Consider the following 18,881-nt stretch of genomic DNA (forward strand, 5'->3'; position numbering starts at 1 on the left):
CACACGCTATCGTACCAAGCACTGTTAATTAAAATATTAAACTCTGTAGTGTAATCTGGGCATAACTGAGGTGCTTAGCATACTTTTGGTCAAAAAATACCAGCCTTAAACTCAGTGTTGGGTACCCATCAGAGATGAGGTCACCTGAGTGCTTGTTGAAGTGTCTGTATTTTTTGGGCAAAAAGTTTGCAAAGCACCTCGATTTTGCTCTGTTAGATTGTAGAGTTTATTATAGTTACAGGTTGAGTATCCCTTATCCAAAATGCTTGGGACCAGAAGTATTTTGGATATCAGATTTTTCTGTATTTTGGAATAATTACATCCCATAATGAGATATCATGGCGATGGGACCCAAGTCTAAGTACAGAATGAATCTATGTATCATACACACCTTATACACACAGCCTGAAGGTAATTTTAGCCAATATTTTTTATAATTTTGTGCATTAAACGAAGTTTGTGTACATTCACACAATTCATTTGTTTCATATACACCTTATACACACAGCCTGAAGGTCATTTAATACAATATTTTTAATATCTTTCTGTATTAAACAAAGTTTGTGTACATTGAGCCATCAGAAAACAAAGGTTTCACTATTTCACTCTCACTCAAAAAATTCTGTATTTCGGAATATTCTGTATTTCGGAATATTTGGATATTTGATACTCAACCTGTATTTTAATTAGCAGTGCTGGTACTATAGACAATTATATTTTCTCTTTGTTAAACCATGGCTTGTCTTTGCAGCAAAGAATAAAATTAATTTTACATATAGGTGCTGATTTAGTTGTTTTACTCCGCGGCTACCACCAGGGGTTGCAAAACAGAGCAATTGTTGCTCTGTTTAGGCACACAGTAGCTGTGGGGCTTACATTTTTTTTTCTCGCAGCCTCCAGAGATGCAAGAAAAAAATGTGTGGAAACTCCTCACTTTGAGCCGTTTAGACGTGTTTAGCCATTTTAGGTGGCTAAAACCGGTCTGTTTGGGCGCGTCATGTGCCCAAACACGATTGAATTGTGACAATTGTTTGGGCGTCTAATAACTCACATTTAGATAGGATTACATAAAATCAGAATAGTCAGGAGATGATCTCCCGTATATCAGAGTCAGAGAAACAGTAAAAGTCCAAAACATCGGGAGCAGAAAGACAACATGCAAATTTAAAAAAACAAAACAAAAAAACTATGCATAGAAAATACATTAAGTTCTCAACCAGAACATTTGTCCCATGAGAGCAGCCAAAACACAAAATGGGAGGAGGGCATTTTATCAGGAGGGGACAAATGGGGATATAGTGTGCGCGTGTATAAAATAAAATTTTAATGTATGTTTATATTTTTATAGGCAGAGGTGTACACAACTTTGTGGTCTGAGGGCCTTAGTGGGAATGTTTGTAGTGACCACAATCTCAACTGCTTAAAAAATGTAGTTTGTAGCATTTACAACACGAAGAGAGGAACCTGTTTGCAGTTATGCCATACTGCCATTACACCATACCTATCAACATTGTTTAAAAGTTGCTGCAAAAAGAGAAGTGTGTGCATCAACATTAAAAGCTAGTGTATCATCAGAGGTAGCATGACTATTCCACTAAGGGGGTGTGATCACGCCAGCTAAGGAATAAGACGTAGGTTTCTCATTTTCCCATATAAAACATTACTCTGTGTAAACATGTTAAGATTAGGAGACCAACCAATCAGCTCCTGTCACTTTACAGGCGATGTTTAAAAATACGACAATTGGGAGCTTATTGGTTAATGCTTTGGGGCAGATGGACTAACCCAGGGAGAGAGAACATACCAGCAAATCTCCTCCTTTCATTTGTTAAACGAGCAGCTAGGCGCACCAAGTGATCGGGACCCTCTGGAGCTAATGGTGTCTAGTAGCCTAAGAAGCAGAGCCTTTAAACTCACAGAAGTAGGTCTGCTTCTCTCCCCTCAGTCCCACGATGCAGGGAGCCTGTTGCCAGCAGTGCTCCCTGAAAATAATAAACCTAACAAAAGTCTTTTCTAGAGAAACTCTGTAGAGCTCCCCTAGTGTGTGTCCAGTCTCTCTGGGCACAGAATCTAACTGAGGTCTGGAGGAGGGGCATAGAGGGTGGAGCCAGTTCACACCCATTTAAAGTCTTAAAGTGCCCATGTCTCCTGCGGATCCCGTCTATACCCCATGGTCCTTTTGGAGTCCCCAGCATCCTCTTAGACGAATGAGAAATGTTCAGGTGAAAATACATAGGGGGGAATTCAGTTGTTATCTCCGCCCGATCTCCTGTCCAAAGGTATGGGAGGTCGCAGGGGCGATATTCAATTGATGCCAGTTATTGAGCTTATCTCGCCCATTAGTGTCTGGTTAAGCCGCGTAAAGCAGCTAAACCCAACTAAACTGATGATTTGGCATATTTCTGCTTACCACCCCGAGGGGAGGGGGGGGCCAGTGGAAATGCTTGAGCCAGCAGATGGTTGCGCCTAACAGAAGCAACAACTAATTAGCTCCGTCGGGCGTGCTGGAGAGACAGCTGCCGGTACTTGACAATTGACTACCCCCCATTGAATCTTTGTTAAGTTCATGGGCCTGTGTGCTTTTCGCTTCCTGATCGGCGCAGACAGGCTTTTACTAGCCTTTTATTTTTTTTGGAGCCTGCTTAGGTCTCAATATAGAATGTCCCATAATAGCTGACAGTCTCTGCGCTTTGGGGCAAATTGGATAGTCCCATGGGATAAATTAGCCCACTGTAAATTACCACAGCTAATTGAATCCCCCCTAATAATAAACACACTCAGGTGTGTGGCCTATTTAGTAAATACAGAAAAAATTAGTATGAGCCTAAAAAGGATCCCCATACATCTTTGATGTATTGTCACAATATCCCTATCCCCGACGCCGGGTCAGGTTATTGGGAATATTCAACATGTTTAAAGGTCTCTCTTCCATGATTCAAACCCAAAAATAATCGTGAATCTGCAAATCTATGTTTTGTTTTTTTTAACATGCAAAATGTCCTCAATTTCCCGACAGATTGTTAATATCGATGGCCACCGATTGGCTATTCCAGGCGGGTTGGGGAAACAGTGGCCAGATGTATGGGGGCTTTAAGTATGCTTAAGCCCAATGTAAAAATTTTTGATTGTGATGAATCCTGGTAATCTGGCCACAGCTGGGTTCTATGTATCTGTGATTTATGTGAAATAAGCCTTTCCAGTCATGGAAGAAATCACAGTGTTGCTTTTCAGGTCATTCTGGCACAGATGGGGATGACCTTTGCACAGAGCAGACCGCAGCACGTCACCAGTGTTTTCCTAGTGTAATGTAACTTTATTTTCAAGCCATGTTTCTGATGTTTCTGATAGTTGGTGTGGATGACTACAGCTCAGAGTCTGATGTGATTATTATACCTTCAGCCTTGGACTTTGTCTCGCAAGATGAAATGTTGACCCCTCTTGGAAGACTGGACAAGTACGCTGCGAGTGAGAATATATTTAACAGGTATGCTCACCAAACCAGGAACCTTTACCTACATTATACTTATGGATATGCTGACACCTTAAACTGAAGGTTCTTAGAAATGCTAAATATCCGACCGTGGGTAAAATAAAAAATTGTGTTCCCATAAGTATTGGATTCCTAACAGAGTGATTCAATTGTTTTCCCAAACGGTTTCTACTGAATGATTTCTGCTTGCAGCCTCCTGAGGTGGTGAGCAGAAATTATCGAACAGTAGGCACCCAGAGTTGGAGTTAACAGCGTGCCCCAATACTTTGCATGGGTTTAACCGCTTTACACATCTAAACCCCATGTGTCTAGGTGTATAAAGTGATATGCGGCCAAAATAATTGAATACCTCTGTGGGGTGCTTATTACTTATAGCCACGCAAAAAATTATTTAATTCCCCCTAAATGTCTGCAAGCCCATGTTTAAGAATGGTCTAGATTAGCCAGGGAGACCTGCTGTGGCACAAATGTAACTATATTTCTGCTGCAGGGTACACTTGGCTCCACGAGGAACAACATCAGGGTGTAGAGTAGGATCTTGATCCGAGGCACCAACAGGCTCAAAGCTTTTGACTGTTCCCAAGATGCACAGCGCTGCCTCCTCTATAACCCCACCTCCTCTATAACCCTGCCTCCGAGCTCAGTTTGTAAGTTGGTGCCATGCAGTAAGCAGGCATACAACAGGGGGGCTGCTCAGGCAGCCCTAGGAAAGTTATTTTCAGAAGAAAAGAAGACTTCAAGGGATGCAGCAGTGTTAGATGTCAGTCAGACATCCCCTACTGCAGCTCCATCACTCCCCCAGCGGCGCTGTATACTCCTGCGTCCTGGTTGCCGGGTAACTACAGCGGAGGCTCCGGTGTTCTTCTATGTCAATCACACACTCGCTGCTGTCTCTTGGAACGCGTGGCTGCATACAGGGGGCGGTAAGGGGTCTCTTTGGCCCGCTGTAATCGAGACGCGGCCGGTGGGAGGCGGGCCGCACGCGCTGGCGTGGACACTGTAAGAGGCAGCTGCTCCACTAGTCATCGGGACACTGGGCACAGGTTGGTTTTCTCTCTAAAACCATTTATTTACAGCCCGCAGAGCCCGGTGGGGAAGCCAGCAAGGAGAACAAGGCCTGACCTGTAGCCCCTCCCCCAGCCCCAGGGCGCCATTTAGGCAAATGTTCCCGCCCTGGAGCTGCATATCCTTCTCCCTCACTCCCTGTCAGCCGCCATTACACAGAGCTGCCCTGTTCCTGGGACTGATTGTGCAAATCCTCCTCTGTAAAGCCGCCTGCACGTCAGCGCTGTGCATTTTACAGGACACTTAAGTATTCTACCTGTCAGTGGACAGTGTTAGTTAAGAAAGAGTGCATATAGTCAGGGTTTTGTGGTACTATTACCCTGTGATATACATCCAGTTTAACTGTGTTTTGCTATATCTCCTGTATGTATGTGTGTGTGTGTGTGTATATATATATATATATATATATATATATATATATATATATATATATATATATATATATATGAAATCTATCCTGAGTATTACTATGTATTGCTAGTCCAGTGCAGTCTTATTGTGTTATATAATTACTGCAATGTATCTTGTGACTTTGTTTGTGTGCATGTTGCTGCTGCGTGGTTGCCATTTCTTGTATTTCACTCAGCTTGCTACACCTATGTTCTGTAACCCGAGGGGTCTAATTGCGTCAGGTTTATTAACTAATATATGTGTTTCACAAGATATACTTACTGTGTATTTTTCTATGTGATTTATAGTCACCATATATCTCTTGGATTCCCGGTTTGTGCTGATACACTACACTGGGAGTTCTTGCTAGATATAGTGCTGCTAATATTATACCGGTTTGCCTGATATTGAGCTTATCATTATGTCCGCTACAAGGGGCAACGGAACTGGGGCTGATCCCACATTGCGTGGAGGTAAAGCTGCAGACACTTAGGAGGAAAACGTGGCAGCAGAGAGTTCAGGTTCAGGGGGTTCCTTACCCCCCAGTGGAGTTGTGGCTGCGGGGGTCCACAATGACCCACCATGGGCTACCTTCTCCACGTTATTCAATACGCTGGTAACTAAGTTTACGCCCCCTATGGGACCTCCTATGCCGCAGCAATTTATGGTACTTACAGTTAATCCGCCATGGGCAGATCGGATATAATCTCAGTTACAGCACTTGAATCAATCACTGTGTAAAATTAAGTCTCACTCTCCCCCTCCTAAGACGTCTTCCAAACGGGCCGCTACTTCCTCACAATCCACCACTGTTCCTGACACCACCTCTGATGAGGATGGCGCATATACTGACCCCCACGGACACTGACTCAGATGTTTCAGATGGGGAAGGACGGTCACAGGTGGATGTCCCTAATTTGATTGAGGCTATCAGACTGATTCTTCCAGTTTCTTATGAACCTGAGCCTGAGGTTGTGTCAAAAAATCCGGACAGATTTAAACTTAAGAAAGTGGTTAAACAAGTTGTACCTCCTTCTCAATACCTGGCTGACATATGTCCGGAATCCTGGGAAAGTCAAGCAACAAAGTTCACACCGCATAAGAGACTGTTGGCTCGCTATCCTCTCTACGGAGCTATGTAAAAATTGGAAAACTCCTCCACCTGTGGATTCTCAGGTGGCGAGGCTAGTGGTTTCCTCAGCTCTGCCAGTGACTACCATCACCTCTCTGAAGGAACCAACGGATAGACGTGTGGAGGGTTGTTTAAAGGCGATTTACACATAGGCCAACCATTGCAGCAACATGGGCTGTTGAAGCATGGGCTCAGGAGCTGGTGGCTGAGCTACCTTCTAATGCTTCTGATCATGCTAGACAATGTCTCTTATATCGCCACGGCTTCTCATTACCTAAAAGAGGTGGCTTCTGATGCCGGGGTGCTGGCGGCCAAAGCTGCTACTAGGTCCATCTTGGCTCTGCATATGCTTTGGTTGAGATCCTGGTCTGTGGACATGGATTCTAAGAAAACCCTGGAGGTGCTCCCTTTTAAGGGAGACATTCTTTTCGGAGAAGACCTCAATAAGATTGTGGCTGACTTGGCATCTGCTAAAACAGCTTGCCTATAAAGTACGGCACCTTCTGCCCCGAAGGTTAAAAGAACTTTCCCTCTGCCCTTTCTTCCTCCAGGAAAAGCAAAAAGTCAGGTGTACCCCGAAACAAGCTCGTGCTTCCAAACCTGCCAAGCCCAGACCTAAGAGGGCCTAGGCTGCCCGGCAGCCTGCTTCCAAAACAGACAAACCTGCCGCATGACGGGGCGGGCCTCCCTGTGGGAGAATCCAGGGTGGGGGGCCGACTTCTAGGGTTTGCCCAGGAATGGTTGAAGACCACTTCAGATGCCTGGGTGCGGGAAGTCGTCACTCTCGGTTACGCCGTATCCTTCAAGAATCGTCCCCCTCATCGATTTTGCCTGACAGACGTCCCTTCGGATCAGGTGAAGGCAACAACGCTTCATTCGGTGGTACAGTCCCTCCTGGACACAGGAGTGGTAGTACAGGTTCCCCTGGCTCAGAGAGGCAAGCGGTACTATTCACCGCTGTTTCTAGTCCTGAAACCGAACGTGTCCTCGCGGCCTATTCTCAATCTCAAGTCCTTGAACAAGTATGGAAACTCTACGCTCTATTGTTCTGGCCTTGGAGCCTAGGGCATATATGGTCTCCCTGGACATACAGGATGCCTACCTGCATATTCCTATTGCAACGTCACATCAGCAGTATCTGAGGCGTAACCTTTTGGTTTGACAACAGCTCTGTGAGTGTTCACCAAGGTTATGGATGTAATGATGGCTGTACTCCTCCGTCAAGGGGTCAGGATCTTACCGTACCTGGACGATTTGTTGACCTGGCGAATTCCCCAGAAATTCTCCTGCGACATCCTGGATCTGACTATCCAGTTTCGGCAAGGCCACGGGTGGCTAGTCAACTGGAAGAAATCTTCCCAGGTCCCTGCTCGGAGCATGCTGCACCTGGGAGCGTTGTTTGACACTCCCACCCAGAGGTTGTTTTTGTCTCAGGAGAAAATCCTGAAACTTCAGGACAGGATTCGATGCTTCCTTTCTCGTCCGCGTGTGTCGATTCATTCGGCGATGCAAGTGCTAGGTGTCGGCTTTCGACATGGTGGAGTATGCTCAATTCCATTCTCGCCCTCTACAGAAGCGAATTCTGGGACGGCCTGCCTCACCGGATCAGATCTCAAATGGTCTCCTTGTCTCCGGAGGTCTGACTGTCACTGAGCTGGTGGCTTCAGGACCAACGTTTAAGCAGGGGTCGTCCTTTCTGGATCTCCAACTGGGCCCTTCTGACGACAGATGCCAGTCTGAGAGGTTGGGGCGCAGTGTTGGAGCAACACTCCCTTCAGGGTCGGTGGATCAAGGAGTAGTCACTCCTCCCGATAAACATTCTGGAATTGTGGGCGTTGTTCAATGCACTGAACTTGGCCCAGCATTTGGTACAGAACAGACCTGTTCAAGTACAATCGGACAACGCCACCACGATGGCTTACATAAATCATCAAGGCGGCACTCGAAGCCGCATGGCAATGAGGGAAGTATCACGAAGCCATATCAGCAGTATTCATTCCAGGGGTCCTAAACTGGGAAGCGGACTTTCTCAGTCGTCAGGACGTACACGCCGGAGAATGGAGCCTCCATCCAGAGGTGTTTTATCTTCTCGTGGTCAAGTGGGGCGTTCCAGATGTGGACCTGATGGCGTCTCGACACAATCACAAGGTTCCGGTCTTCGGAGCAAGGACAAGGGATCCTCAAGCAGCGTTCGTGGATGCACTGGCAATTCCATGGGACTTTCAGCTGCCGTACGTGTTCCCTCTGGTGTCACTCCTGCCCAGGGTAATACGGAATTTCAAGCAGGAAGGAGGAATCCTACTTCTGATCGCTCCGGCGTTGCCCAGACGGCACTGGTTCTCCGATCTACAGGGACTCTCGCAGGTTCGTCCCCTTCTGCTTCCACAACGACCAGACCTCCTCGTTCAGGGCCCTTGTGTTTTCCAGGACTTGGCCCGTCTGGCTTTGACAGCGTGGCTCTTGCAGCTTCCGTCTTGAGGGCTAAGGGTTTTTCTGAGGCGGTCATTCAAATGATGTTGAAGGTCCGTAAGCCGGCTTCTGCTCGGATTCACTATAGGGTCTGGAATTCTTACTTTACTTGGTGTGCGTCTCATAATCATGACATTTTCAAGTTTAGTACGGCTAAACTTTTGGCCTTCCTACAGCAGGGCCTGGACTTAGGCCTTCGTCTGGACTCCCTCAGGGTTCACATTTCTGCCTTGTCGGTTTGGTTTCAGAGAAAGATTGCTACCCTACCTGATGATCATACTTTCACTCGGGGTGTGTTGCGGATTCAGCCTCCTTATGTACCGCCCGTGGCCCCTTGGGATTTGTCTGTAGTTCTGGAGGCCTTGCAAGAGTATCCGTTTTGAACCTCTTGCTTCTGCAGACCTTAAGTGGCTTTCCCTTAAGGTTTTGTTTCTGCTGGTCATTGCCTCGGCTAGAAGGGTCTTAGACTTGGGTGCCTTATCCTGTAAGTCCCCCCCCACCTGATTTTTTACCGTGACTGGGCAGTTCTTAGAACGCGCCCGAGTTATTTTCCCATGGTGGTGTCTTCCTTCCACCTTAACCAGGAGATTGTGATTCTGGCCTTTAATTCTCCTGGGTTGTCCTCCAAAGAGCGGTCTTTGGATATGGTACGGGCTCTCCGTATCTATGTGAAGAGAACTGCCTCCGTTAGGAAGTCTGATTCTCTCTTTGTACTGTTTGGATTTCACAAACGTAGCTGGCCTGCTAACAAGCAGACCTTGGCCAGGTGGATTAGAATGGTGATTGCACATGCTTATGTACAGGCTGGTCTTCCAGCTCCTGCTACCATCAAAGCTCATTCTACTCCAGTGATGGCTAACCTTGACACTCCAGCTGTTGTTAAACCACACATCCCAGCATGTCCTACTACAGTTTTGATATTTGGCCCTGCTAAAACTGATGCAGGGCATGCTGGGATGTGTAGTTCAACAACAGCTGGAGTGCCAAGGTTAGCCATCACTGTTCTACTCGGTCGGTTGGACCTTCTTGGGGGGCCCGCCGTGGTGCGACCCTTGAACAATTGTGCAAGGTGGCTATGTGGTCCTCAGGGAACACGTTCATAAGTTTCTTTGCCTTTGATACTTCCGCCTCCCAGGATGCTTCCTTTGGACACCGGGTTCTTGTGCCCGCTAGAGTGCGTCCCCTCCCATGAGGAACTGCTTTAGGACATCCCCGATGTTATTCCTTGTGGAGCCCAGTGTACCCCGCAGCAGAAAATTAGATTTATGGTAAGAACTTACAGTTGTTAAATCTTTCTGCGAGGTACACTGGGCTCCACAAGGCGCCCACCCTGACGCACTTTAGTGTTCACTTTAGGGAACGGGCAGGGCGTGGGTCCGTGAGGGGCACAAGCGCGCGCGGCGTGACCATTCAAATAGGGGGCGTGGCCACTTGCACGTAATGCAAGTGGGCAGTTCAGTCCACAGACGGGGGCTTGGGCGGGCGGCGCCGTCACTGTTGGGGGCGTGCGGTGCTGGGCTTCCCCCAATCGCTCTCTGACAGCGTGAATGGATGCCGTGCGCATGCGCGCGACATCTTTACACGCTGAGAGGGCAGAAAGCGGTCGGCTGTTTTAGCAGGGCACCGCAGAAAGGGCAGGGCGGGTTTTTCCCTTAAAAAATCGGGCAGGGCGCGGCGCCCTGCTAAAACAGCCTAGAGTGAACACTAGCACTTAGCTTCTTTGGGTTGTTATGGCATTAGCCGCTGACACCCTCTCCTGTAGTGAGTGTGTGGCTACAAACAATTGTCGTCTGTTACCTGCTACTGCATTGGACTGGTTAACTAAACTGAGCTCCTGTGCACGGAGGTGGGGTTATAGAGGAGGCGACGCTGTGCATCTTGGGAACAGTCAAAGCTTTGAGCCTGTTGGTGCCTCGGATCAAGATCCTACTCTTCACCCCGATGTTATTCCTTGTGGAGCTCAGTGTACCTCGCAGAAAGAGATTTAACAACGGTAAGTTCTTACCATAAATCTCATTTTTGCTCCCATAAATTGCATTAAAGATATTTTTTATGATGTAGTAATAAAATCCTGTTATGATTAATCCCCCTTTGGTGTACTGCATCACTGTGCTAGCTACTGGACGGGAGGTGGTTGTTAGACAGTTATAGTCCACAGTCAATAGGTCGACACTATAGGGTAGACTAGGTCACAAGCTCGACATGGAAAATGTTGACACACAGACAGTATGGTTAATATTTTTCTATTTTTCTTGGGGGGGGGGGGGTTCATGGTTTTACAGCTTTGAATGTTGACCTTTTAACTATCCAACACATACTCATACTGAATATTATGTGATTTCTGAATTGTATTTAATCTGTAGTTAGCATACTCCTATGTAGTTGAGTAGATTGTTAATGTTAATTCAGTCATATACACACAAAATCACGCTTTTTTTCATCAAACGTAAGGTATTGACTATATGTGGGGAATTCAATTCAAAGCGATATCCAGTTTGTGTCTTTTGTCCTTTATGGTAATACAGTATTGTGGCTAATTTTCCCACTCCTCTGGGTGCTAGGGAAAACTAGCGAAGATACTGGCGACGATTTGGTTTTGCCTCACTATTCCAGTGACACTTTACAGTCATCTCTATGAATTGAATTCCTGCCTGTATGTAGTTACAGTATGTCCTCATTTTAGACTGCTTTAAAGACCACAGTTTGCACTTTTGTGTCTTGGTTTCATTTTTTGTTTCTTTCGGGAATTCATGGCTAATCTAAATCCATTTGGCTAAGCTCTGACATTGCCTAAATATTCCTGGCAAGGATTTTTTACTTCTAAATGATAATTTCCATAGCTGAAGTGGAATTTTTTTTTCATTGTTGGAATTCTTGTTAGCTAGCATGAAAGACCTGTGAAACTTGTAGCTGTTGGAGTTTGATGTGGCCTCTGCATCCAAAGTGTACATGTGCCTCTGCAGCCAGCTGACCCACACTACGGCTTTGTGCCCAGAAAACAAACCACCTATACCTTTCCTCATGATGCATCCACATAAAATGTTAATTTGATGCTATCTTTGGATCAGTGATATGGTGGGAAAAAAGTCATGGCACATAGTCTACATTTTGGTGTTATTTCAGTATTTGTGCAGGAGATTTGGTGTCTGGGTTTCTTCTTCGTTGCTCAGAGGGTTAGTTGTAGTATGGATTTATTTTGCTCCTTTACAGGTTTAACTTAATGTATTTCTGTGTTTTTGATGTAGACAAATGGTTGCCCGAAGTTTACTGGATACCTTAAAAGAAGTCAGCGATGATGAGAAGGATTGTATTGCTGTATTAGAAAGAGTTACAAGACTATCTGAAGATTCTGGTATGTACTAATTAGAGGGGCTAACAAATTGCTGGTCATTTAAGTGAGGTAAACAATGCTGAAGAACTTTGATTATCCCATCTATTGGTCCAAGTACCTGAGGAACCTGCTCACCTGCGTGTCATTTTCTGTGTACAGGTAATAAAGAAGAGACTTGTGCTTATATTATTGTGTGTGTTTATTATATTACAGGTTGAGTATCCCTTATCCAAAATGCTCGGGACCAGAAGTATTTTGGATATCGGATTTTTCCGTATTTTGGAATAATTGCATACCCTGATGAGATATCATGGTGATGGGACCTAAATCTAAGCACAGAATGCATTTATGTTTTATATACACCTTATACACACAGCCTGAAGGTCATTCTAGACAATATTTTTAATAACTTTTTGCATTAAACAAAGTGTGTATACATTCACACAATTCATTTGTGTTTCATATACACCTTATACACACAGCCTGAAGGTAATTTAATACAATATTTTTAATGACTTTGTGTATTAAACAAAGTTTGTGTACATTGAGCCATCAGAAAACAAAGGTTTCACTATCTCACTCAAAAAATTCCGTATTTCGGAATATTCCGTATTTCGGAATATTCCGTATTTCGGAATATTTGGATATGGGATACTCAACCTGTATAATAGTGCACTGTTTGTTATACTTTTACAACTTAACACATTAAACTTAGCACATTTAAAACAAACTGCATTGAAACTTAATTGATATTCTAACTGTCTTGCACTTTAAATTATTGCTTATGTTTACAGTTTATATTGTCCTTGCCCTTTTTAATTGCCAGTCCTGTTTCTGAACAGAGCCTACTGTGCGTGCTGAACTCATGGAACAAGTGCCTCACCTTGCGATGTTCTGTCAAGAGAACAGACCTTCCATTCCTCAAGCTTTCTCCAAATATCTCTTGCCTATTGTAGTACGGTATCTCGCTGACCAGAATAACCAGGTACGATTTTATTATTTTCTGCTTTACGTTTGTTTTTCTTTGTTTTACATTGTGTGCTGCTTATTCTATAATCCGTGTTTTAAGATGACTACACAGCTTGCGCTTTGTAAAACTATTCTGTATTTGTGGCTGGACTGTAAATTCTAGTTTCTAGTTATTGTGCATGCAATTTTACTGTACAAGTTGACCCACATCAATTAGATGTACATCAGCCCCACAGAACCATATAATTTCTCCATTGCATTCAACAATTAAAGTTTTTGACTGCTATACCTATGCTTCATTAACCACGGGTATGGGTCATTAGGTCGACCACACTCAGGAGGACAGTCATTAGGTCGACATGAGTTTTTTTTCTTCTTCTTTTTTTTTGGTGTCGTTTTCTTCGTAAAGTGACGTGGGACCCCAATTAGTGCACCGTGTCCCCTCGCATGACGAGCGAAGGTGCCTTGCTGCGCTCAGCACAGGTTACTATTCACAATCGTAGTCCACGTGGATCGTAAAATATGAAAAAGTTAAAATAAATGTGAAAACGCATGTCGACCTTGTGACCATGTCGACCAATAGTGGTCGACCTAATGACTGACAACCTAATGACCGTATCCCTTAACCATTTAACTTCAAATATTTTTTTCTAAGATGTTCCCAAAATTATAAAAAAAATTCTATTAAATTAGGTAAATAGCTATTTAAACCTGGTTCAATATACCTTTCTTTTTCATCCACTAGGGGTCACTGGAGTACTCTTGGGATATGGACGGCTTTAGCAAGAACAGGGCACTGAATATTTAAATTTAGAACTCTCCTCCCCTCCATATCCCAGAGTACCTCAGTGTTTTTTCTGTGCTCACAGCACTAACACGGCTTGTGTGGGGCTCTCACACTTTCTTTGAATATTATTTAATTTTTCATTTTTATTTTTATTTTTACAACTTCAGCACATCCCTTCCCAGTTTCTACTAAAAACATGGGTCCGGGATAGTGCCGCTACACGGAGCAGCACATGGCGTGTCAGTCCTCACAAAGAGCACCCTCACTGCCACACGCAGCCCACTGACTGCTGCAAGAGCTGGACGGAGCTTACCGAAAGAAGCCCCGTCACAGCCCTCCCTACAGGAGCCAAGGTATGCTGTGGGGGATGGGGCGGTCAGCGCGCGCTGCCGCCCCGCTGTGTGGGGTCCGTGTTCATCACCGCCGCCCGCTCCCGCCGCTAATACCAGCCGCCCGCCCCAGCCGCTCCGTCCGCGCTGCACGAACTTCAAAGCCAGCCGCTACTAGGGGAGAACCGCCACAGCACAGCGCTCTCACTAGCGCCGCCGGAAGCCGCTACGCGCCGCTCCAGCCGCCGAACTCCGTTCACACGGCCGCTCTCCTCATACGCGTTCCCCGCCTCCCTGCATGACACCAAGGTCAGATACAGATACAGGAGGCTTCCCGGCAACCGCTCCCCGCTGAGACACAGCGCTACAGGGAGCACAGGGGGAGGGGGGGAGAAGTCTGATCACAGCGCTGCTGCAAGGGAGAATAGGCTGCATGACAGGCTGCCAGATTTCATAGGTTATATTAATAGACTATTAAGCCTATATTGTACTGCAGTCAGGTACAGGTGATAAAGGCATGTATTGTACCCTGTACTGTGATTCTAACTGTAAGCATGGCATGAGGCCATTTTAACCATGCTTCCTATTTCTTCCAGTTTGTGATTCCAGAACGTTACAGTACTACAGCTCTACTCCACCGGAGGCGCAGGGGTGTTAGTGGGAATTTTGGTTCAGGTTTCATATAGGCTGGCCATGTGACCTGCACTTCGGCCATATAATCTATATATCTATATTACATAAGTAACAGTTTACTGAGTCGTGCAAGTGTCTGTCTTTGTCTGTTGTATTGTGTCGAGTGGTGGCCAATTCTGATCTTAACCCAGCCATCTACAATTGCTGAACATAGACCATGGAGTATCCGGGAATGAAACCGGCTTCCGGAGTGGAAACCTACAAAACATACTGTACACGTGGTAGATTCATGTACAGACATTGCAGTGAAACTTCTTTTTAGTCTTTGCTGGTGCCTTACTCATTATGCAACCACTCGACACGAGCGGCAAGATCGGAGTCTCGGGTGAGACCGCCAGAACTAACAGAGGCGTCTCGGCCTTTGCAAAGGTCCAAGTTCACTTTGGGTACAAGGGATAAATTTAATTTGTCTTATAATTTACCGGTTTCTGCTATGTTGCAGTCTGAAGATTCTATGCCAGCCCTCACGGCGCTAAATAAGAGTGAGGAGGGCAGACTGGAACAGCAGTCAGATAGTGCAGCTTTTGACAGCACAAGCATTGATAATCTCATCACGTCAGTGCGTCAGTGTCTGAACGGAGACTACGGAGCCTCTGACATATAATAAAGTCGTATTTACTAAACGACAGAGATCTCCAGTATGTTTCGGAATCTCTTAACAATATGTTAGTTTAAACAGAAAAACCGGATAACCGGTTCTATACCATCGCCCATTTAAGTCTAGTTACCCGTTTCACAGTCAGTGACATCTACATGGGAGAATCCGCCATTGGTGGATTCGTCGATGTCAAAACTTATAAAGACCCTTCAGACCGTAAAATAGAAGGGCATTTGAGTACCTAAGGCGCTAATGGTATTGATAACAGAACTCAAGTCTGCCCTACATGACGATAATCAAATCTGAGACGCTGCTCAGTATCTATGTACAGCTTCTCCTGCCGGCTGTCAGCTCACTACTCGTTTTTCATCGTAGTTACAGCGGGACGAGCACTCTGGCTGCGTTCTTGGCAAGCGGAGTCAGAGGTCAACAGAATACGGGGGCGAGAAGTTGTTGGTCCTAAATTGGACAAATGGATTTCTGAGGCCATTTCCTACCATTGCCTCCAACGGTACCTAGACGGAAATACTCTAGGCCGACGTTCAAATCCTTTAGACCTCAGCGTGGTTTCCAACAAGCCAACACCAGTCGTCAGGACGCTAAGGTCACCGACAAGCCAGTGGCATGACGGGCTCCCAGCCCATCTCCGATTTCCAATTGTGGGAGCACGCCTTCAAACGTTCCATTTGGAGGGGTTCCAGATATCCACAGATAGGTGGATCTGCAAGTTTGTGTTAAAAGGAAGTATAGCTGTCTCCCACCTCTGCGGTTTTTCAAGACAAGACTTCCTCTGTCGGACGACAAGAGGGCGGGTCGGCAAATTGCCATTCAGTCTCTGCTGGATTCAGCAGTTTTCATTCCGGTCCCTGTACACCAACAAGGTCAGGGTTATTGTTCCAGTCTTTGTGGGGGAACAAAGCCGGATGGCTCTGTCAGGCCAATATTGCACTTAAAGGACAATCACTACGTCACTTACTACAGATTAAAGATGGGATTTCTGCGGTCAGTAATTGCAGGTTTAGAGCCACAGGAATTCATGATTGCGCTAGATCTCAAGGATGCGTACTAACACCTTCCGATTTGGCCACCTCATCAGAGGTTCTTGCGTTTTGCGATACGGCAGTACCATTACCAGTTTCAGGCTCTACAGTTGGCCTCTCATCAGCGCCTCGGGTATTCACCAAAGTGATATCTGTGATAAAAGCTCATCTCAGATCTCTGGGAGTGATAATAGTTCCGTACTTGGACGATCTGCTCATCAAAGCTCCGTCTCAACAGATGCTCCTCCAACGTGCGTTGCTAACGTACAATGTACTAGTTCAGCACGGTTGGATTGTCAACTTCAAGAAATCACATATAATTCCGTCTCAACGACTTCATTTCCTAGGTATGATTCTCGATACAGTAAATCAAAGGATTTACCTACCAGAACAGAAAGTATAGATTATTCGTCATCTGGTACAATTAGTGCTCAAGCCACGCACAGTCTCGGTACATTTGTACATTTGCCTCTTAGGCACAATGGTGGCGGCTTTCGAAGCGCGTCAGTTCGGAAGATTTCACTCACGTCCTTTTCAAATGGATGTGTTCGCACAGTGGTCGGGCTCGCATCTGCAGATTCACCACAGGGTGAGGTTGTCGCCACGGGCCAGGGTATCTCTACTCTGGTGGCTCAAAGTACACAATCTAACCGCAGTGAAACGGTTCGGCGCCTGGAATTGAATAATTCTAACGACGGACGCGAGTCTCAGAGGTTGGCTAGCTGTAGTTCAAAATTGTCAGCTCCAGGGTCTCTGGGTGGATCACGAAAGATTGCTGTCTATAACTGTCCTGAAACTCAGCGCAATTTACGATGCGCTACGACAAGCAGAGCACATGCTTCGGTCTCAGCCTGTCCAGGTGCAGTCAGACAACGTGACGGCGGTCGCGTACATCAACGAACACGGAGGAACGAGAAGCCGCATGGCAATGCGGGAAGTAGCTCGAATCCTCAATTGGGCCGAGCATCACCAAGTGATATTGTCGGCAGTGTTCATTCCGGGACTGGACAACTGGAAGGCGGATTATCTCAGCCGTCGGGATTTTCAGCCGGGAGAATGGGCATTAAATCCAGAAGTGTTTCACATGTTGGTCCAGAGATGGGGTTACCCTCAAGTGGACCTGATGGCATCTCGCCACAATCACCAAATGCCCCAGTATGTGTCCAGAACGAGAGATCCAAAGGCAGTGGCGGTGGATGCTCTCACAATCGCGTGGCCGTACAGCCTCGTGTATCTGTTTCCACCGTTGCCGCTGCTCCCTCTGTTGCTAAAACGGATCAAAAGAGAGTCCGCCACAGTCATACTAGTGGCGCCTCATTGGCCTCGGAGAGCTTGGTTCTCGGATCTCCGCGGACTACTCGCAGACGATCCTTGGCCGCTCAAACGACGTCCGGACCTGTTACCACAGGGTCCGTTCCTTTACCCCAATTTAGCGCGACAGCGTTTAACGGGGTGGCTGTTGAGACCGCCCTCTGAAGAAGAGAGGGCATTCCAGAATCTGTTATACCAACCATGTTACGAGCTAGGAAGCCAGTTACGGCAGCTCATTATTACACAATTTGGCGTGCTTATATAGGTTGGTGTGAAGCTCGGAAGTTTCCGACTTCATCTTTCAGTTATCCCGTCTTTTGTTATTTCTACAGACAGGGTTAGATGGAGGTCTGCGTTTATGTACACTTAAGGTGCAGGTATCTGCTTTGTCAAATTACTTTCGAAGACGATTGGCTCTATTGCCATCAGTACACACTTTTCTACAAGGTGTCCTCAGAGTACAGCCTTCCTTCATTCCACCTACAGCGCCATGGGACTGGAATCTGGTTTTAGATTTCTTAGTCTTCATATTTTGAACCCTTACAGCAAGTGGATATAAAGTTTCTCACTTGGAAAACATTTTTTCTTCTAGCCTTAACTTCGGCAAGGCGTGTTTCAGATTTGGGTGCCTTGTCATGCAAGCCACCGTATTTGGTGTTTCATGATGACAGAGCGGAACTTGCTTTCTTACCAAAGGTAGTGTCATCTTTTCACATTACTCAACCAATAGTAGTTCCTGTGTTAACAGGACATTCTGGAACTCTGGATGTAGTACGCTCATTACGCGTTTATGTATCCCGAACGTCTACAGTTCGTAGACGGATACGTTGTTTGTTCTCTATGATGCTGCCAAGATGGGTTGGCCATCGTCTAAGCAGACCTTATCCAGATGGATAAAACCGACTATACGTCAGGCTTACCTTCATGCTAGGTTACAGCCGCCTACATCAGTAACAGCTCATGCCACATGTTCTGTGGGAACTTCATGGGCAGCTGGTCGTGGAGCTTCCACGACGCAGCTTTGCCGTGCGGCTACATGGTCATCAATGCACACGTTTGTGCGCTTTTACAAGTTTGATACCTTTGCGGCACCAGCTTCTAGCTTTGGCCGCCTAGTGTTACAGGTGCCAAACAGCTCTCCCGCCCACGGGGGAATCTTTGGTACATCCCAAGAGTACTCCAGTGACCCCTAGTGGATGAAAAAGAAAATAGGATTTTGGTACTTACCAGGTAAATCCTTTTCTTTGAATCCATAGGGGGCACTGGACGCCCACCCA

General features: G+C 46.0%; 1 protein-coding gene across 6 annotated transcripts in view; it reads left to right on the top strand.

The window, feature by feature from the left end:
• PPP4R1 (protein phosphatase 4 regulatory subunit 1) overlaps positions 1-18,881 on the top strand; it is a 258,120-nt gene that overhangs the window by 41,778 nt on the left and 197,461 nt on the right. For 3 of the 6 annotated variants that reach the window (XM_063923466.1, XM_063923467.1, XM_063923465.1), the window contains exons 3-5: positions 3,400-3,484; positions 11,792-11,898; positions 12,720-12,862. In XM_063923466.1, coding sequence (XP_063779536.1) covers positions 3,426-3,484; positions 11,792-11,898; positions 12,720-12,862 — 309 coding nt within the window. In that variant the 5' untranslated portion in view covers positions 3,400-3,425. Of the gene's footprint in view, positions 1-3,348; positions 3,485-11,791; positions 11,899-12,719; positions 12,863-18,881 lie in introns of all 6 variants that reach the window. The other 3 variants (XM_063923468.1, XM_063923463.1, XM_063923464.1) reach the window with 1 other exon arrangement.

Source organism: Pseudophryne corroboree, chromosome 5 (genome assembly GCF_028390025.1).
Source record: "Pseudophryne corroboree isolate aPseCor3 chromosome 5, aPseCor3.hap2, whole genome shotgun sequence".
Taxonomy (NCBI): domain Eukaryota; kingdom Metazoa; phylum Chordata; class Amphibia; order Anura; family Myobatrachidae; genus Pseudophryne; species Pseudophryne corroboree.